We start from the raw sequence: 22,645 nt of genomic DNA, 5'->3' as shown, positions 1-22,645 counted from the left end.
GTGTGACGCTCTACCCAAACAAAATTTATGTCCTTTTTATCCCACAAATAGAGCTTTCTTTTGGTGGTATTTGATCACCTCTGTGGTTTTAATTTTTTCCGCTATAAACAAAAAAAAGGCCGACAATTTTGAAAAAAAAACAATATTTTTTACTTTTTGCTATAAAAAATATCACCAAAAAAACGTTAAAAAACAAATTTCTTCATCAGTTTAGGCCGATATGTATTCTACATATGTTTGGTAAACAAAAATTGCAATCAGCGTATATTGATTGGTTTGCACAAAAGTTATAGCGTCTATAAAATAGGGGATAGATGTATGATTTTTAGCGGAACTGCGACATTGCGGCAGACTGATTGGACACTTTTGACACTTTTTTGGGATCATGGACATTTATACAGCGATCAGAGATTACTGTAAAATGTCACTGGCAGGGAAGGGGTTAACACTATGGGGCGATCAAGGGGTTAAGTGTTCCCTAGGAAGGTGTTTCTAACTGTGGGGTCAGTGTAGTGACTTGGGGAGGACACAGATCGCTGTTCCTAATCACTAGGAACAGACCATCTGTCTATCCTGGGATCTGTCTGTTTACATTGACAGATCCCCGTTCTGTCTCTCTCAGGAGTGATCGCGGGTGGCCGGCGGAAATCACAGCCGCTGGACACGCCCATTGGCTCTGCCGTCGCAGGCGGACCTCCAGCGGTGCGCATGCGCCCCCTAAAGTGGCCAATGTACCATGGCGGCGATTTGCCCAGGAGAGCCAACCTGCCGCAGTACTGCAGCTGGTCTTTAAGTGGTTAATACTGAGTTAGGGTCCATGCACGCTGGCTCAAAAAAATGCAACTTCTACAGGAGTTTTGTGTTTTGCCTGTAGAAGCAGCTCAATGTTATCCTATGTGTCCATGCACATTGGGGCGTTCAGAAGCATATTTTAAGTTCAGCGTTTAGAGGCAGGTAAAAAACCCTTCTGGTTAGCGTTTTTTATTGGAATTTCATTTTTCCACTGGGGAATTCTGCCTCTTTATTGTCAATTCCCACCTCCAGCACACCAATTGCTCCTTCCCCAGTGATCCCACCTCCTTCAAAATCATCTAAAGCATACACCTCGCCATGTCATACCTTTCCGCACTCCCCAAGTCGTACCCTTCCGCACCCCCCAAGTCGTACCCTTCCGCACCCCCCAAGTCGTACCCTTCCGCACCCCCCAAGTCGTACCCTTCCGCACCCCCCAAGTCGTACCCTTCCGCACCCCCCAAGTCGTACCCTTCCGCACTCCCCAAGTCGTACCCTTCCGCACTCCCCAAGTCGTACCCTTCCGCACTCCCCAAGTCGTACCCTTCCACACTCCCCATGTCATACCCTTCCGCACTCCCCAAGTCATACCCTCTGCACGTACTGTCCCCTGTCATACCTTTCACACTCCTCTCCTGCTCGACTATATTATTGTTTTCTTGGGAGTGATTACTAAGGATTTTTAGGAATCAGATACCACCATAAAATATAATCATAGTTGGATTCCGTTGAATTGCTACTGATGGAACAGTGAGCTGTGGAATTTAACATTTCTTCCCAATCATTCCCTAACAAACATACTGGCAGCTCACTCTCCCATTTTTGTGAATAAGGTGGGTGAAAATCAAATGGTTTGGCAACAAGGGTTTGATTGATGTGAGAAATAAGACCAGTTGAGTGCAAGCTCTTTAAAGATTTTCAAAAATTATTAAAGGAGAAGGACAGCCAAAGCTCGTTTGGCTGCACTTCTCCTATAGATCACAGGAATGCAATTTGTTTTGCACTCCTGTGACCAGTATTCAGCAGAGAGTGGGCTGAAGTCTGCTTGCTGCTGACGTCACCGATTTCAGTCCAGGCACCGCGCCACCCCGACCACGGAGTCTGGATCCGCCAGGTGCCTGGACTGACACCCGCTGAGAACCTGAGATGGCCACTCTGCCCCCTCCACAGCCCAGCGCTCCAATGAGCGAGGAGGGAGAACAGTCAGCAGCTCTCTGCTCACAAAGCTCAGGAAGTGATCAGCTGTGTTCGATCGCCCGGTTCTCAGTGTGGAGGCGCCAGGGGACAGATGCAGCATCAGACCCATGCTTCATTCCCTTAGGTAAGTATGAATGGGGAAAAAAAAAAATCCTTTACTTCTCTTTTAAGGATTGCTGTGATGAATGTATCAAATTCTGATTACAAAGGACACAGCTCCCCCACCCCCCTCATCTATATAACCCCTACTTGTGCATGGGCAGTGTAAGTTATCATCTCACAAGAATTTTGTCAGGATTAACAGATATTTTTCACCTATTGAACAAATGCAGTATATATATATATATATATATATATATATATATATATATATATATATATCTTATATGTCATTGTTTCATTGTGTCCACAGTTCTACTTTAAAGCGGAGTTCCGCTGAAAAAAACTAAATTAAAAGTCAGCAGCTACAAAAAGTGTAACTGCTGACTTTTAATAATCGGACACTCACCTGTCCCACGGTCCAGCGTTGTGGGCGTACAAAGCCCCACTCCTCTCCCCCTCCTCTCCACGGCGCCGGCATTCTTACTGTGGGCGCCCGGCTGTGGCTTCACAGCCGGGCATGCTCTGCGCATGCGCGGGCTGCGCTGTGTGCTGTGAATGGCCGGGCAATCTTTTGGGACCAGAAGATTGCAGGGAGGAAGGGGGAAGAGGTGATCTTCCTTCTGGTGCCCCGGGAGAAAGTGGGAGCTGGATACCTCTAAAAAGAGGGTATCCGCTCCCCCCTAAAACAAATGACATGCCAAATGAGGCATGTCAGGGGGTCACCTGCACTTAAAGCAGATGTTCCATTTTTGGGTGGAACTCCGCTTTAAAAAGACACTTTGTTCCCTAACATATGAAAGTAAAATTCTTCCTTAAAAACAGATCATGATGCCTATTACCTTTATTAACTATAAACCACTTCTGTGTCACTTTCTGAGTATTTTTATTTTTTTTTTAACAGGAGCCTGACTTTTCTTTACTTCAGAGCTAAACTAAACTTTACTTCTCTCATCATTAGTCTCATTGGAAATCAGAATGGCACTTGGTATTGCTTAGACATAATGTCAGTCCCCAATTGAACTAAATCAGAGTAGAGCACAGTAGAAACTTTCACAGTTATAGTAGGCATCTTGCAATGTCTGATTATGGGAATACCATTTACTTATAAAGGTTTAAAATGGTGTACACATTCATGTTTAATTAACCTTAAAAGAAGCAAGGGTGAAGGCGACAGTGGTTGCCCCTGGGACATGTTAACTAAGCTAACTCTACAAAACACATGATAGATGCCACCACAAGTTTTACAAAAACACATACCATTTACAACAGTCACTGTTTTTCATTGTAATGCTGACCTTTAAATGATGTCTTTATCACCTGCTGCCATGCCCAGACAGGTTACAATTTGTTTGCTCATTACCCAAGTACTTACGTTTCTATAAAGAGCATTCCGAGACTTAGTTTAATCGTTTTAAATATCCTTTAATGAAAAGAATAGAAAATGGTGCAGAAAATATTTACAGAAAGGATATTACAAATTAGACAGTAGTAACAGTAAAGTAAAAGGATGACAAACATACTTAAGTTAAGTTTGCCTAGTTATTGGTTCAGTGCAGAGTAAGTCCAATCTGATAAGCAAAAGTCACTGGTCTTCTAACTTTAGCAATTCCGGTGGTGTAAACGAGAGCCCAGAGCTGCCAAATCCACCTGTTTTTCTCATCCATGGACAGTGCGTGGCAGAACTAACACTACCCAATCAAAGGGACCAAGGAATGTGGTTAAGGTGTGTCGGAGTGGAATTTTATTATGCTCAACAAATATGCCTATAATGCCAACTATCCTAAATACAGCTAGGTTTCACAATCTGACAACCAATATATTATTTAACAGAATGAAATAATGATTTATTAGATACCAAATGTGATACAGGTCTTATGTACTTTGGAGGTCTAATGAGTCTTATTAGCCTTCTGGACTTTGTAAATTAGGCGTGCTTGGTTCTAAAGAGGTTGGTATCATCCATCCTTATCCATTAGTGTAACTACTTGTCATCATAGGTGTGCGCAGCCTATTGCATTAGGGTGTGCACCCCAAATGTATTAAAACATGGACAGTGTTAGTAGAGCAGTGGATGGTGTCAGTAGAGCAGTGGACTTGTCAGTAGGGCAGTGGATGGTGTCAGTAGTTTTTTATTTTTACTTCCTTTATTAATTTATTATTTTTTACAATTTTTTGGAGCCCTGTTGGGGGCTTTGGTGAAATATCAGCAGGGGGAATCTGCGCCACACTGGGTGATTAGGGTGTGCCCAGGCAAACCCAGCACACCCCCTGCGCATGCCTATGCTTGTCATGAAGGCAACCCCATTACATTAGAAATTATGGAGGATGGATTGAGAATTTGAGATATCTGAACTCTTAAGCTTCATACACACGATCTGATTTCGGACAGGAATTCTGTGATGACAGACTGCCTAAAATTCGACCGTTAGTACGCTCCATCAGACAATTGTTGTCCAATTTTCATGTGGATGGCAGGCTAGTAAATTTGCGGCAGACAACGGTCTGTTGTCAGATTTGCGTATCGTGTGTACACAAGTCCAAAGTACAAACACGCATGCTCGGAAGCAAGGACAAGCCGGAAGATTTACCATTCGTGACGCGGCAAATTATGAATTGTCGAAATGCAGGGCATGATTCTCTTCTTCTTTAATGGGATAATAATGAAGCTGCTTTGCTGGTGATACTGATGGAGTTATGGCAAATGTATTTGAAAATTCTTTTGTTTTCTTGTGATATCAAGAATAATATTATTATGCTTGTTTTTTTGTTTTGTTTTTTACCAAGTTACAACAACACTATTATCCTGTAGTTTTTAATCTCAAAGATACTAACCAACTATGTTGGTGTCCCTTGTTAATTTTACATTGTATTTTTGAAAATGTACTGGCTACTCCCAAACTGTCATTTGAAGTAAAACACATAGCCAAGTATTATTCTACACATTTTTTTTTTATTGTGCATTAAAAAAAGAAAATAAATAAAATTAGACATGCTATCTGCCAATTGAACTTAACCAAAAAGTGCATTCTATGCATCGATATAACAAATCAAATCATTATTCAACCAGAAAATAAAATAAAAGCCTCATGCATGTGTCCTGCTTCTTAATATAGGGGGTCAACGATGCCAAGAGTTGGTGAATGGAGGGGTCTGTCATCCAGAGATAATTCTGAAAATCATCCGGATTATTCTCCTGGAGCTCCCGCAGCAAAGGCATATGACATAATTGGTCACGATTAAAGCAACCAATTTTTGGTCCAAGAAATCCTCCTCCTCCTGTTCCTGGACTGGACTTAATAATTGCAATAACTCTAAGGCCAATAATAGCACGTTATCTCCTCCAATTCCGCAACATGTCTGGTTGACGAATGGCCGTTCAGAAACAAACTGAAAAGCACAAACTGAAAAGCGCAAAATAAAAAGCGTGAAATGAAAAGCACGAATCAACACTCACCAAACTTCTACTAACACAAAATTAGCAGAAGGAGCCCAAAGGGTGGTGCCTGACAATTGAACTTCCTCTTTATCGGCTCGTAGTACATCTAGTATGTCACTACGTTCGTGTTTGTTGGCTGACAATTGTGTACCGTTTGTATACAAGACAAGTTCCCAGCACACGCCCTTCGGACAAAAGTCTGACGCTCTGTTGGCTAGCAATCGGATCGTGTGTACAAGGCTTTAGTTTTCAGTCAAAAAATAGGTTTACAGATATGTATTGCTCTCTAGATTGTTTATGACCACTTATGACACAACATTATCAGGATCATTTAAAGACCCTGGTTCAGTGATGGCGAACCTTGGCACCCCACATGTTTTGGAACTACATTTCCCATGATGCTCATCTACACTGCAGAGTGCATGAGCATCTCAGAAAACGTAGTTCCAGAACATCTGGGGTGTCAAGGTGCGCCAACACTGCCCTAGTTAGTCAAGGTTCATGATACCTCTGCTTTTTGCCAAATGTGTCTTGAGCTTGGTTGTGATTCGTCAAATGTGTCACAATTCATAAATGAGCCAAGAGATTTTCATCTGACCATTTTGATACATACCAACGTGCAAATGCTGGGTAAAATCAGGGTTAGTACCACTCGCCTATTCTCTCCACACACTTTGGGGTTCACCAGATCTCACTTATCACAATTATATGTAGGTCGAGACAAACCATTTAATGTCTATTTGCATAATTGTTTCTGTAATAGAAGAGTTTTAAATATGTGGAATAGTCATACACAGCTACTGAAACTAGAGGGCACACCAGATTGCTTTGGGCCTTCTGGAACAGACACTTTAAAAAAAAATACAGAATTTGTCTAGTGTACCGAGAGGGATAACAAATTCATTAAATTCTCTGCTAAGGTAAACTGGACCACATTTTCTGAAGGTTTTGCCTTCCTTTTGGCTCCTTTGGTTATTTTGAAAATAGGATAGATCAGAGACTGACAGATCAACAAATATCAGATGAAGCTAAAATAACAGAATGACAAACAGAATGTGCAAAGTACAATAGAATGAATGTTTGTACTTTCCCAGGAGCCTCTTGGTTCCTGGCACTGACTCATATTATATTATATAAGAATTTCTCTGAAAAGACAAAACAATGAATTTTTGAAAAAAGATAACCCCTAATATCTCAATCAAGCAACCGTGAATTTGACTGAGCATTTTATTGTAAAGGCACATGCTAAAGTTGTCATTATTACTAATGTTGTTTAAAGAAACCAAACAACTAAAATACCATTTTTAAATGAGAGATTAATGCTAAAATATTTATTGCTAATTTTAGGGGAAAATCTACAGGTGCACAATTTGTGTATAGTGTTTCTCAACCTTTCTACCTTTTTTAGTCAAGGTCCCCTTAAAATTATGCACCCCTTTCTAAAATGTAAAAAGACTAAAATAAAGTTTTACATGTTGCAGCAGCATCCACACATGTTGGCCATCCAATATAAGGGGTGATTTATTCCTCCACTTTTGCAAACTGGTACTGACTAGCGAATCATATGAAGAAAAGAGGGATGCAGGGATTATAGCGGTGCCAAAAAAACAACTATACTTAGGTAAAAAACATGAATTTTTATTAGCAAAGTTTTAAAAGAAAAAATACATAGACAAGGTGTGCATCAAATATAAGACATTTAAAACCATTTGTAGCGAAATTTTATGAGAATTGGCCTGGAAGTGTGGCGGCCAGTCCCGTGAACAGGTATTTGAGGGTCCTACATGTTTCGCCAGAAGTGGCTTCCTCAGGGACAGATGATTATACTTATATCGCTACTATACAATCTATAAAGAGAAATTAACAGTCAAAAGCAGTATGTACAATGTTACAACTGGAATAGAGTCAAAATACATTGAATTAAAATGTAAGTGGACAATTTACTATGTTTATGAGCTGTCAGACATGAACCTGCGAACACCAACCCAAAATGTAGCCGCAGGTGTCGCGGCGCACATCAATACGCCAACCCACCTTCCACAATAATTGTCCACTTACATTTTAATTCTTTTCAATGTATTTTGACTCTATTCCAGTTGTAACATTGTACATACTGTTTCTGACTGTTAATTTCTCTTTATAGATTGTATAGTAGCGATATAGGTATAATCATCTGTCCCTGAGGAAGCCACTTCTGGCGAAACATGTAGGACCCTCAAATACCTGTTCACGGGACTGGCCGCCACACTTCCAGGCTAATTCTCGTAAAATTTCGCTACAAATGGTTATAAATGTCTTATATTTGATGCACACCTTGTTTATGTATTTTTTATTTTAAAACTTTGCTAATAAAAATTCATGTTTTTTATCTAAGTATAGTTGTTTTTTTTGGCACCGCTGCATCCCTCTTTTCTTCATATGATTCTCTAATTATTGGGATGAGGTGCCGTGTTACATTGAGGACTACCCAACCACTCTCCCTCTGTCTTTGATTTCTAACCTGGTACTGACTAGTATTCCAGTGTTTCTCTTTTCCCTCAGTTTCTTTCCCTCTTTCTGCTAACATGACCACAGTGCTGACAGAGGGGGGAGGGGCAAACAAGGATGCTGTGCAGACGCCTGACATCCTCCTTATCACTCGATGAATTCATTGGTTGTTAGGATGACAGTGGTTGGCCTGCATGGTGCCCAAGGTTATAATGCTACACAATAAAAACTTGATACTTTGTATAATAAAAAGGCAGGCCTGATCCACTTGCTGGCTTTTTGACAATTTTTGAACAATTTGTGGCAATTTTTAGGCATTTTTTCAAGGCACCTTTGAAGATCCCAGAAAGGCACCCCTGGGTACCATGGCCCCCTTGGTTGAAAAAGGCTGATCTAGTTGATATGTTGAAAAACTCTAATCATTTTGCGGCGGCATTGAAAAGTGCCCTCGGGAAGCAAAAGATCTGCTTTATGTTGTTTACTAAGTTGAGTGTCAAGAAAAATGGAAATCACTTGTTTGACTTGGATCCAAGTAAGTAATAATATAGATGGACCTTCGCCTCCCACTATTAATAGTGCTTTGGGGAATGAAGTATGACAAATGAAATGAAACCTCTAAGAGCCCATTCACACAGGGGCAACTTTGGATCCGACTTCAAGTCGCCCCAAGTCGCCCCTAGTCGCCTCAAGTCGCGCTACATGAAAAAATCAATGTAAGTGAATGGATCCGTCTTAATGCACACTACTGCAGTCGCTCCGACTTCAGAAAAGGTTCCTGTACTACTTCAATCCGACTTGAAGGCAACTTGTACCCATTGATTTCAATGGAAGTTGCCTCCAAGTCTGATCACTGTTCATACTGAGGCAACTTTACAGGAAGCAGAAAGGAAACAGAACGTAATTTCCTCAACTAAACAGCCAGCCCCCTCCTTCTCACACACAGCTGATAAGCTCTGATTGGCCACTTGTAAAGTTCCCTGTTCTGGAGGCGACTTCAAGTTGTGTTGTAAGTTGCCCCAAGTCGTGCTGTGATTCATACTCAAGTCGTGTCCAAGTTGCCTTCCAAAGTCACGCTGGAAGTCGTGTTGCCCCTGTGTGAATGGGCACTTAAGCCTCATGCACTTGAGGACTCTTCTAAACGCTTTTCTCCTGGCAGGAGGAAAGCAGCTGCAAAAAAGCTCCTAAGCCGTGCCTTTTCAGGTGCGCTTAGGTGAGCGTTTATTCATTTCATTGGCTGGAATATTAATTTATTCTGGCTATTGAAATAGAAAAAAACGAAAGTGCTAAAAGCGCCTAGCTTTAATATGCATCTAGACGTGTTTACACGCGTTTAGGCTTGTCAGGTGTTTTTAATGCTCAAAAGCTGATCTCTTGAATGCACAAGTGATGAGGTTTTTCTGCCTTTAAACTTCCCTGCCTCTAAACTTCTGTAAATGCCTACAGTGTTCACAGACACATAGGTTAACATGGAGAGGAGTTTAGAGGCAGAAAAAAAAAAAAAAGCTCAAATTCCTATAAAAACCATTAGAAGAAAAATTACAATGCAGGAGTACATTATTGGGGGATATCAAGTACTCCGTATTCTCAGAAGAAGCAGTAACACAGTGTACCTTCAAGAAGCTGCTAGAATCCCGCCAGGAATTAATACTTTATCACAGCTATACACAGATAGGGATAGACCCCCTTTTGGTTACACACTGTTTCAGAGGAGGCAGATTGAAAACAATTACAGAAATCCAAACAAAGAGGGAACAAACAGTTTGAGACAAAATGGGAATATCGCCAGATTCATAGCTATGTCTCAAAATCCAGAATATACAAATATTTTGCGAGACCTTTGAGAAACAGTGGGGGTTATTTACTAAAGGCAACTCCACTTTGCACTACAAGTGCACTTGGAAGTGCAGTCGTTGTAGATCTGAGGGGGACATGCAAGGAAAATAAAAAAAACTGCATTTTTGCTTGTACATGATTGGATGGTAAAATCAGCAGAGCTTCCCTTCATTTCAGATCTACCCCTCAGATCTACAGCAATCTACAGTGACTGCACTTACAAGTGCACTTGTACTGCAAAGTGGATTTGCCTTTAGTAAATAACCCCAATAGTGCCTCAAGGCAGAACTGAAAAAACAATTTCACTAACTTACGCCTTGTTACAGAAGCTAAATAAACACATTGGGGTTGATTTACTAAAGGCAAATCCACTTTGCACTACAAGTAGATCTGAGGGGGGACATACAAGGAAAATACAAAACAGTATTTTTTCTTGTACACTAAAACCTTGGTTTGAGAGTAACTTGGTTTGAGAGCGTTTTGCAAGACAAGAAAACAAAATTTGACTTGATATACAAGTGATATCTTGATATACAAGTAGCATCATATCACAACTGAGTATAAAAGAGAAGAGAGGCGCCTCTAAGTGTAGCAATATGGTTACATTTAATGAAGGTACAACATTTAGCAACTCACATGGTTGATGATTAAAACAGGTACATTTAAGTATGCAGGCATCCGGGGTAAAGCTGTACTCTATTGCAGGGTAGTCTTCCCGGTCACGATTGCAGACTGACAGAAGTGAGAGCTGGCGGTGAGGAGGATGGTCTATGGAGACAGCTTTAACCCATGTGAGTTGCTAAATATTGTACCTTCATTAAATGTAACCATATTGCTACACTTAGAGGTGCCTCTCTTCTTTTTTATACTCTGTAGCTCCTGCTGGATTTTGCTTCTAATCCCCTTGTGGAGGCTTCCATTTGTGAATGGACATTTTATGGTTACACAACCTGGTCACATTGCTATAATCTTTTTTATATGGACTTTAAACTGAAGGACTCATGAATAAATGTGGATTTGCCTTTAGTAAATCAACCCCAAAGAGTTTTAGAAATCTGCACTAAAAACCACCTTTAGTGACGAACAATGGTTACATGCATGTGTATTTGCACATAAATGTGCAATTAGCACGTGCCTCCAGGAAACATCTTCTAAACTTTTGACAAATTGGTACAACACACCAGTTAAAATACACAGATGGATTCCTACAGCTTTAGATCTTTGTTGGCGCTGTAACCAGGCGAAAGGCACCTTACAACACATTTGGTGGGATTGCACCTTGATACAGCCATTCTGGTGGAAAGTTTGTGAGATCATAAAGCTCATCACAGAAACCTCAATCCATCTAACAGCAGCATGTTGCTTACTAAATACCTAGAATTGCTCAATGAAAAAATACAAACATTCGCTCACCAGATTCTTACTTACAGCTACAAAAGCTGTGATTTCTAGATACTGGAAAACTGCAACCACTCCTACAATTAAAGAGTGGCTTCACAAAGTACACAATCTATACATTATGGAAGAAATCAGGTCAACAGCTCATGATACAACTGATAAATTTAACAAAACTTTGCAAACCTAATCTTTAAATATTCTGAAGAATATGACGCATTAACAGAAAATTAACTATGGCAACCCTTGGAATTATGTCTATTTCCTACCTACCATCCTTCACCCTTTTTATCTTTTTCCTATATTACTCCTCACTTATTAGTATATACATACATTGAGTGTATAATGAGTAATGTATCTTGAACAAATAAGTAATTCATGTACAATTTAAGAAATAACATTGGCGATTGATCATATTTTATTAAAGTTATTGAACTAGTTTTGTGATTGCACTACCACTCTATACTACATTGATAATTGTTTAACTATTACTTTGGTGAATTTTTGTACTCACTATTAAGCTTATAACACAAACAGATATCTGTACAAATGTCATTACTTTTATACAATTGTACAACCATTATCTTTTTCTTGCAATAAGAATTTCTATTGAAAAAAAAAAAGAAGCTGCTAGAAGCAGATATCCAAAAAAATCGTTTTTTTTTTCACAATAAAGTTTATTGTATATGTAAAGAAAAAAAAAGGGTATGGAATACAAAGTATAATGGGTATTGCAGATTCCCGAAATGCAAACATTTAACGAGAGATAAAATGTTACAACATAAATGTATAACTGTAAAAATCTTTTTTTTAACCTTTTGTTTAATGTTTTTTATTTGTGGGATGGAGGCTTTCAGGCCTTGTATTTTCATTAGGGTCTCTTTTAAACCGAAAGCAGACTGCAGAAAGAGTGTAACATGTACTGTAAGGTTGGGTTCACACATATGCGATGCGGGAACCAGCGCGATTCCTGTGCAGGTGTCGCATCGCATGTCACTCGCAAGCAGTTCACACTTTCCACTGCGAACCACTGCGGGTGTCAATAGAAAGTTAATGACACCCCAAGATCAGTTCACAGATCGCAGGGGTGTAATTAACCGATCGCAGGAATCGGATTGCATAGGTGTGAACACCCATGCGATCTGATTCCAGTGCGGACCAAAAAAAAGGATCCTGCACCATTTTGGTGTGAATGCGATGCGATCTCAGCCATACCATTTTTTAGGGCTGCATTTGCATCGCACAGACATCGCATGTGATCTGCACAGCAATGCGGTGGGAATCACATGCGATGTCTGTGTTCGCAGCAGTGTGAACCCAGCCTAAGTAGACATATTAAATAGACCTGTAGCTGAAGTGGGAACACACCAAACCCATGCTCCACCTGCTGATTCACCCCGTGGGCTCTCCTTTTGTCCCAAAACATCTTCTGTACTTCACCCAGACAAAACTATTTTGTTTTATTAATTTTCCTCAGTGGATCACTTTTTAAAGATGGTTTAGAGTTGATTTACCAGCATTCAGGAGGTGATACTGCAGCCTGAATAGCTGTTTTCTTTATTTGTAGATCTCAAAAGGGATTTTACAATAAAATACCATACTGCAACCTTGAGCCAAGCATTTGCCACACGGTTGCGCCCAAGTCCTGATGACTTTAATGGATGGGCTGGGCAAGTGACACTGCCTGCTTTATGAAGCAAGACAACGTATACAAACCCAAACAACCATTACCAAACAGACTTGTGATGATCACAAGCACAATCAGAGCTCAAAACTACAATAAGAAAGTCATACAGTTAATAAACTTCACAGCAGCGGATGTAGGTTGTAGGTAAGCAGTCAAGGGGAAAGGAGGGGTGGCGATAACAAAGCGGATCAACCACCTGTTTTTACTGCCCCATTGCCCTTAATGAATTCTTCCTTCCATTCAATTATCAAAACAGCATAAGCCATGTCTACTTTTTTATAATTACATAAATTATTTACAGTACTTATATCCTTCCTACACATCATATTACAGAACTGTATCTATGCATGAATAGATTTTTTTTGTATGATGTCATTAATACTTAATAGTTCAAAGATTGCAATAAATGAGCTGTCATTTGTAATTAAAATGCATCATGTTTGCATGAACTCTCATGTGCTTGTATGGATTTCCTCCGAGTACAAATGTCAAGGAACAATACTGCAACAGTTTTCTGTAATAGAAACTGTTCTGATGCGACTGGGAGCCAGAAGTGCGGCTGCCACTATACATTATGACAGCCACTCAGTGGAGGTTGGAAATATCTATAGAAAAAAATTAAACACTTGCTTCATTAAAGAGAAAATATAAAAACTATTAAGCAACTAAAATGCACTAATTCCATGTGACTGGATTTGGGCTTTAAATGAGATGGTGATACCATTCTTCCACATAATGCAAAGCAATCTATTTTACACCTGTACTGTAGGTGGAGCTTGGATCACAGGGAAAAGGAGTTCTGGAGACTTTAAATGAAGTCAGTATGAATATACAATATCTCACAAGAGTGAGTACACCCCTCACATTTTTGTAAATATTTTATTATATTTTTTCATGTGACAACACTAAAGAAATGAGACTTTGCTTCAATGTAAAGTAGTGAGTGTACAGCTTGTATAACAGTGTAAATTATTTGCTGTCCCCTCAAAATAACTCAACAAGCTCCCCAGTGTCATGTGACTCGTTAGTGTTACAAGGTCTCAGGTGTGAATGAGGAGCAGGTGTGGTAAATTTGGTGTTATCGCTCTCACTCTCTCATACTGGTCACTGGAAGTTCAACATGGCACCTCATGGCAAAGAACTCTCTGGGTATCTGAAAAAAAGAATTGTTACATTGCTACATAAAGATGGCCTAAGCTATAAGAAGAATGCCAAGACCCAGAAACTGAGATGCAGCACAGTGGCCAAGACCATACAGCAGTTTAACAGGACAGGTTCCACTCAGAACAGGCCTCACCATGGTCAAACAAAGAAGTTGAGTGCACGTGCTGGGCGTCATATCCAGAGGTTGTCTTTGGGAAATATACGTACGAGTGCTGCCAGCATTGCTGCAGAGGTTGAAGGGGTGGGGGGTCAGCCTGTCAGTGCTCAAACAATACGCCGCACACTGCATCAAATTGGTCTGCATGGCTGTCATCCCAGAAGGAAGCCTCTACTAAAGATGATGCACAAGAAAGCCCGCAAACAGTTTGCTGAAGACAAGCAGACTAAGGACATGGATTACTGGAACCATGTCCTTGTGGTCTGATGAGACCAAGATAAACTTATTTGGTTCAGATGGTTTCAAGCGTGTGTGTTGGCAACCAGGTGAGGAGTACAAAGTACAAAATATGTCTTGCCTACAGTCAAGCATGGTGGTGGGAGTGTCATGGTCTGGGGCTGCATGAGTGCTGTCGGCACTGGGGAGTTACAGTTATTTGAGGGAACCATGAATGCCAACATGTACTGTGACATACTGAAGCAGAGCATGATCCCCTCCCTTTGAAGACTGGGCCGCAGGGCAGAATTCCAACATGATAACGACCTCAAACACGCCACCAAGACAACCACTGCCTTGCTAAAGAAGCTGAGGGTAAAGGTGATGGACTGGCCAAGCATGTCTTCAAACCTAAACCCTATTTAGCATCTGTGGGGCATCTGTGGAGGGGCGCAAGGTCTCTAACATCCACCAGCTCCGTGATGTCATCATGGAGGAGTGGAAGAGGACTCCAGTGGCAACCTGTGAACTCCATGCCCAAGAGGGTTAAGGCAGTGTTAGAAAATAATGGTGGCCACACAAAATATTAACACTTTGGGCCCAATTTGGACATTTTGACTTATGGGGTGTACTCACTTTTGTTGCCAGCAGTTTAGACATTAATGGCTGTGTGTTGAGTTATTTTGAGGGGACAGCAAATTTACACTGTTATACAAGCTGTACACTCACTACTTTACATTGTAGGAAAGTGTAATTTCTTCAGTGTTGTCACATGAAAAGATATAATAACATATTTACAAAAATGTGAGGGTGTACTCACTTTTGTGAGACACTGTACTTTTTCATTTCGGTTCAAAAAATAAAAAAATATTATAAAAATAGAATTTACACTAAGCATCTGAAAACTGATTGTTAGGGTCTTCTTCAACGTATGTAGATGGGAAATAACCCTTCTTTCCATTGAGGCTTCCAAGCCACCATCCATCATCACTCTTCTTTTGAATAATAATCAAGTCACCTGTAGATAAAAAATAAATAAATAATTGTTATTTGGTGTCAGAATGTACAACAGTTTTTCTCTACACACAGGTCCAGCAGTTATAAATCACCTTCAAGTGCTAATACCCATTTTTAAGCCAAATTGCTTGTCTGGGCTTCCTCTGATGCTGAGACTATGTGAGCTCCAATAAAGTGCACAATCAAGCCCCATGCACACGATGGGACTTTCCAACGGGAAATGTTCGATGACAGGCTGTTGTCGGTAAATCCGACCGTGTGTAAATGTAACTGCCTACTCCCAAACTGTCATTTGAAGTAAAACACGTAGCCAAGTATTATTCTACACAAATTTTATTGTGCATTAAAAAAGAAAACAAATAAAATTAGATATGCTATCTGCCAATAGAACTTAAACAAAAAGTGCATTCTATGCATCCAAAAATGTAGAAAATATAACAAATCAAATCATTATTCAACCAAAAAAATAATGTCAATGCAATAACTCCAAGGCTAATAATAAATAACACGTTATCTCCTCCGATTCCGCAACATGTCTGGTTGACGAACGGCCGTTCAGAAACTAACTGAAAAGCACGAAATGAAAAGCGCGAACCCGAAAAGCGCTAAATGAAAAACGTGAAAAAAAAAAGCGTGAATTAACACTCACCAAACTTCTACTAGCACTAAATTAGCAGAAGGAGCCCAAAGGGTGGCGCTAGAGGGCTGAAAAACCATGTTGTATGTCTAGTACGTCACTGCGTTCGTAATTATTGGTCAACATTTGTGTGGTGTGACCGTGTGTATGCAAGACAAGATTGAGCCAACACCCTTCGGACAAAATTCTACGGTTTTGTTGGCCAACAATCCGATCGTGTGTACGAGGCATCAGTGTTTAGTCAAAGTTACATTTATCAGCTCTCCCAGAATTTTACTCATCCAAGCCCCTTTGGCAGAGGCTGTGGCCGATACTAGTGGATATGACAGGATTGGTGTCAATGCCGCCAGGATTGTTATCAAGGCAGCAAAATAACCCCAGGGTTGGTGTGAGTGCAGAAAAAAGAGAGGATTGATGTCAGTGCTAAAATGTTCCCCAGAATAGGTGTCTCTACAGCAAAATACCTCCAAGGTTGGTATTCAGTGCACCTAAATACACAAGGATTGGTGATCAGTGCAGAAAATACCTCCATGATTGTCAGTGCAAAAAAAAGGTTGTTCAGTGGTTTTCCTCACTTCAATACCTGCACTTGCGATGTTCTTTCTCTCCCGTGATATTGTCTCAGCCACTCTGCAGTGACTTGTAAGTGTAGGGTGACTCTGCCCAACAGGGGGAACACAAATGTTGTGAGCACAGGGGCACTTAGCTGTGAAAGCTCGTCTAGGGGTAGGGGGTCCTTCGATGGAAGGAAAAACAGCAGGATCCTGAAGGGTCCTGTGCATTCTGCATGTTACAATGATATCAAGCTACTGAAGCTTATTGAATAAAGCTGAACAAAGAGCAATGATAATGTGCAAAGTGTAGTAAGGCAAAGCTGCCTACAGTGAACAATAAATAATGCGAGTTTCCCTACTGAAGTCTGATTATGTATGTTGCCAATAGCAAAAGTTTTCAACTTTGGCACCCATCCCAAAAGACAAACTGTAACGAACCAAATGTTTCATACCTTTCTGTAAGCCCAGTTCATCATTCCTCTGAGGCTCATATGGGTATAAGACCCGGCATGAAATATTACCACTAGTCTCCATGTCTGCAAATAGAGTTAATGGGGGTTAGACAACATTTGTATACTGATGGTTTGTAAAATGTAATAATGTCATATAGTAGTGATTATTCAATTTCTCGTTTTCAAAGAGCTTCTCCGCATATAATTTTTATGTAACACTATAGATAGAACATTCAACATACTAGGTCTCCCACAGCCCACAGGACAACAATCCTTACCTTAATGTATTTCATTGCAATGGCACTTGTAAAGATTGGGCTGCTTGCCAAGGAACCCATTATCTGATAATTAGCCGAAACAGCTGGCCTCTCTAGATCACAAAACAGGCTTTGTAAACTCTGCTTTGAGTGGTTGCTCACCAGCAATTTGGCAGCTCCCAATGGTGGTTTGTTAGCCAATCAAATTTTAGAGCACAGTCTCTAGAATCTACTGGTCACCACTATACTCTATAGATATATATCTATATCTATATCTATATCTATAGATATCTATATAGCTATATATATATATATATATATATATATATATAGATATATATAGATATAGATCTATATATATATATATATATATATATATATATATATATATATAGATAGATAGATAGATAGATAGATAGATAGATAGATAGATAGATAGATAGATAGATAGATAGATAGATGATTTATAGGATTTTTTGCCTTCCTCTGGATCAGCTGTGGGTATAAGATTCTATATATGAAGGGTTTCTATTTATCTATTCTGTTTATTTCTTCTTTTGTATTGGTTGAACTGTATGTCTTTTTTTTCAACCTACAGTATCTCCAAAAAGTGAGTACACCCCTTACATTTTTGTAAATATTTTATTATATCTTTTCATGTGACAACATTGAAGAAAGGACACTTTGCTACAATGTAAAGTAGTGAGTGTACACCTTGTATAACAGCTGGCTGTCCCTTCAAAATAACTCAACACGCCATTAATGTCTAAACTGCTGGCAACAAAAGTGAGTACACCCCTAAGTGAAAATGTCCAAATTGATCCCAAAGTGTGAATATTTTGTGTGGCCACCATTATTTTCCAGCACTGCCTTAACCCTCTTGGGCATGGAGTTCACCAGAGCTTCACAGGTGCCACTGGAGTCCTCTTCCACTCCTCCATGATGACATCACTGAGCTGGTGGATGTTAGAGACCTTGCGCACCCCCACCTGCCATTTGAGGATGCCCCACAGATGCTTAATAGGGTTTAGGTCTGGAGACATGCTTGGCCAGTCCATCACCTTAACCATCAGCTTCTTTAGCAAGGCAGTGGAGGTCTTGGAGTTGTGTTTGGGGTTGTTATGTTGGAATACTGCCATATGGCCCAGTCTCTGAAGGTAGGGTATCATGCTCTGCTTCAGTATGTCACAGTACATGTTGGCATCCATGGTTCCCTCAATGAACTGTAGCTCCCCAATGCTGGCAGCACTTATGCAGCCCCAGACCATGACACTCCCACCACCAAGCTTGACTGTAGGAAAGACACACTTGTCTTTGTACTCTTCACCTGGTTGCCGCCACACACGGTTGAAACCATCTGAACCAAATAAGTTTATCTTGGTCTCATCAGACTACAGGACATGGTTCCAGTAATCCATGTCCTTAGTCTGCTTGTCTTTGGCAAACTGTTTGTGGGCTTTCTTGTGCATCATCTTTAGAAGAGGCTTCCTTCTGGGACGACAGCCATGCAGACCAATTTGATGCAGTGTGCGGCGTATGGTCTGAGCACTGACAGGCTGACCCCCCCTTCAACCTCTGCAGCAATGCTGGCAGCACTCATACGTCTATTTCCCAAAGACAACCTCTGGATATGACGCTGAGCACGTGCACTCAACTTCTTTGGTCGACCATGATGAGGCCGGTTCTGAGCGGGACCTGTCCTGTTAAACCGCTGTATGGTCTTGGCCACCGTTCTGCAGCTCAGTTTCAGGGTCTGGGCAATCCTCTTATAGCCTAGGCCATCTTTATGTAGAGCAACAATTCTTTTTTTCAGATCCTCAGAGAGTTCTTTGCCATGAGGTGCCATGTTGAACTTTCAGTGACCAGTATGAGAGAGTGAGAACGATAACACCAAATTTAACACACCTGCTCCCCATTCACACCTGAGACCTTAAAACACTAACAAGTCATATGACACCGGGGAGGGAAAATGGCTAATTGGCAACAATGTGGACATTTTCACTTAGGGGTGTACTCACTTTTGTTGGCAGCAGTTTAGACATTAATTGCGTTGAGTTATTTTGAGGGGACAGCAAATTTACACTGTTATACAAGCAGGGGCGGACTGACAACTCATGGGGCCCCCGGGCAATAGGAGATTATGGGGCCCTCGGGCAATAGGAGAAGATTATGGGGCCCCCGGGCAATAGGAGATTATGGGGACCCCGGGCAATAGGAGATTATGGGGACCCCAGGCAATAGGAGATTATGGGGACCCCAGGCAATAGGAGATTATGGGGCCACACAGTATACACACACACATACAGTATACACACACAGACACACAATATACACACACAGAATACACATATACACACTGAAAAGGTACTGGAGAGGCGGGGCAGCTATAATCTTGGGATTGTTTAAAAAACACAGATTTTTACATACTGTCCCTGGTTTTATTGAGGCTGGCAGCCCTGATGGGGCTCCATAATGGCATGGGGCCCGCGGGCAGTGCTCCATTGCCCGAATGGTCAGTCCGCCCCTGTATAAAAGCTGTACACTCACTACTTTACAATGTAGCAAAGTGTCATTTCATCAGTGTTGTCACATGGAAAGATAGAATAAAATATTTACAAAAATGTGTGTACTATCTTTTGGGAGATACTGTATTTATATAACTATATACACTATATCACCAAAAGTATTGGGACACATTCTTCTACACGCATTTACAGGCACTTTAATGGCCGCCCCCCAAAAAATATACCACCAGCCGCCACTGGGGTTCAAAATTGAGTTTGCCCACCCTTTGAAGCTATAACAGTTTAAAATCTTCTTGGAAGGCTGTCCACAAGGTTTAGGAGTCTGTCTATGGGAATGTTTGACCATTCTTCCAGAAGCCCATTTGTGAGGTCAGGCACTGATGTCGGACCAGAAGGCCTGGCTCGAAGTCTCTGCTTTAATTTTTCCCAAAGGTATTCTATCGAGTTGAGGTCAGGACCAGTCAAGTTCCTCCACCTAAAACTCGCTCATCCATGTCTTTATGGACTTTGCTTCGTGCACTGGAGCGCAGTCATGTTGGTACAGGAAGGGGCCATCCCCAAAATGTTCCCACAAAGTTGGGAGCATGAAATTGTCCAAAATGTCTTGGTAACTTAAGAGTTCCCTTCCCTGGACCTAAGGGGCCAGACTGTGACTGTGAGCCAGGCCTTCTCGTTAACATCAGCGCCTGGCCTCACAAATGCACTTCTGAAAGAATGATCAAACATTCCCATAAACACACTCCTAAACCTTGTGGACAGCCAGAGTTGAAACTGGTAAAGCTGCAAATGGTGGGCCAACTCAATATTGAACCTTACGGACTAAGACTGGGATAAGATTAAAGTTCATGTGCGCGTAAAGTCATGCGTCCAAATACTTTGGGTAATATAGTGTGCGGATATATATATATATATATATATATATATATATAAATATATATATATATATATATATATATATATATACATACATACATACATACATACACACACACACAAACATTACATGATGCATTCATTAAAATGTGCTATACTTACCAACTTGCAAGCTTTCATGCAAAATTTAACCCATAAATTTGCTCTGCGCTTTTTGCCATTATTTGTATACTTTTAAGTAAGCGTGTAAGTGTTACCCTGAAGTACAGCAGAGATCCCAACTTCCCTGACAACCAAGCTGACCTTTGCAAGATCCATCATTGTAGTCAACTGGCAAGGTGGGCTCCTGCAACTAAGGTAAAAGGCGCTTTTCTGGAAAGGCAATGGACATTTATGTTGAACCTCCTCCTACCTTACATTACATTACAATAGTTAAATAAAAAAGCAAAGATCCTTTTTAAAAAAAATCATCTGAGAAATTCAATGTAATAACAGTGGTTATCAACCCTGTCCTCAAGTACCCCAAACAGGCCATGTTTGCAGGTTTTCCTTTATCTTGCACAGGTGTTTTAAATCAGAGTCAATGGCATTTGGACAGCTATTTTATCTAAGAGAAAATTCCCTAAACATGGCCTATTGGGGGTACTTGAGGACAAGGTTGAGGACCACTGATGTAAAGAACTTTGTAAACAAAATTAAACAAAATTAATGGCTCATCTAAATTCTGCCTATATGTATTAACAAAGAATTTAAAGTGATTGTAAAGTCTGTTTTTTTTTACAAAATTAACAATCATGTTATACTTACTTCCTCTGTGCAGTTGGTTTTGCACAGAGCAGCCTGGATCCTCCTCTTTTTGGATGCCTCTTTACTGCTCCTGGCCCCTCCCCTCCTGTCAAGTGCTCCTACAGCAAGCAGATTGCTATGGGGGCACCCAAGCCGAGTCACAGCTCCGTGTGTTCATTCAGACACGGAGCCCCAACCGCCCCCCTCTCTCCCCTGATTGGCTAACCGAATTTGATTGACAGCCGCAGGAGCCAATGGTGCCGCTGCTATGTCTCAGCCAATCAGGACGAGAGTCCCGGACAGCTAAAACACTCGTGGACATCGCTGGAGAGAGATGGGGCTTAGATAAGTAATTAGGGGGTGCTTGGGAGGCTGCTAAGGTTTTTTTTATCTTAATGCATAGAATGCATTAAGATAAAAATCCTTCTGCCTTTACAACTCTTTTAAAAACGTCAGGAGTGCTATAAGAATACAAAAATAATCTGTGTGTACAGGATATATTTCTCATCATCCCAATCAAAAAAAACATTGAATTTTTGACACATCACAAAGGAGAATTTAAATTAAATTTCTACGTAGTCTGTAAAAATTTAGGGTAGTATGAGGAACGATCTCTACTGCTATCTGTAATCCCCTTCTCTCCCCTCAGATCCTTCAGTGGTATTCAGGCCTCTGCAATCAGTAGGAATCAGTAGAGTGATTTTGGCAAAATTGATATAAAACCCAGTTCCAGCTTCCTAACCCCCTTCCCCTCATCAGCCCCACCTCCCCTCCAAGTGACATTCTATGCAGCTTTCTCCTCCAAACTGAGGAAGGTTTCATAGCACTCATCATTTTTGGGATGCATGACACTGGACAGCACTGGGTAACAGAGCAGTTAATTTGCAGGGAACAGCACTGGGGAAAATAGTTTTTTTTCTTTAAAATGTAGATTTAAAAAAAATTAAAGCTGAAATTTTAACTTCACCTTCCTCCACTGCAAATTGTGTCAAAATGAAATTTCACTAAAATATCCCTACTTTCACTGACATTTCAGGCAATAAAAACTCATCTGTAAACATGAGTTAAATCTATTGGT

General features: G+C 40.7%; 1 protein-coding gene across 4 annotated transcripts in view; it reads right to left on the bottom strand.

Annotated features, from left to right (window-relative positions):
• Positions 1 to 22,645, bottom strand: part of NOSTRIN (nitric oxide synthase trafficking) — a 143,080-nt gene that overhangs the window by 10,847 nt on the left and 109,588 nt on the right. For 3 of the 4 annotated variants that reach the window (XM_073634001.1, XM_073634002.1, XM_073633999.1), the window contains 2 exons: positions 17,127 to 17,210; positions 12,047 to 15,484 (listed from right to left, as the gene is read on the bottom strand). In XM_073634001.1, coding sequence (XP_073490102.1) covers positions 15,357 to 15,484; positions 17,127 to 17,210 — 212 coding nt within the window. In that variant the 3' untranslated portion in view covers positions 12,047 to 15,356. Of the gene's footprint in view, positions 1 to 12,046; positions 15,485 to 17,126; positions 17,211 to 22,645 lie in introns of those variants that run through there. The other variant, XM_073634000.1, reaches the window with a different exon arrangement.

Source organism: Aquarana catesbeiana, linkage group LG06 (assembly GCF_042186555.1).
Source record: "Aquarana catesbeiana isolate 2022-GZ linkage group LG06, ASM4218655v1, whole genome shotgun sequence".
Lineage (NCBI taxonomy): Eukaryota > Metazoa > Chordata > Amphibia > Anura > Ranidae > Aquarana > Aquarana catesbeiana.
The sequence above is the reverse complement of the archived record's forward strand: the minus strand, read 5'-3'. Positions and strand labels throughout refer to the sequence as shown.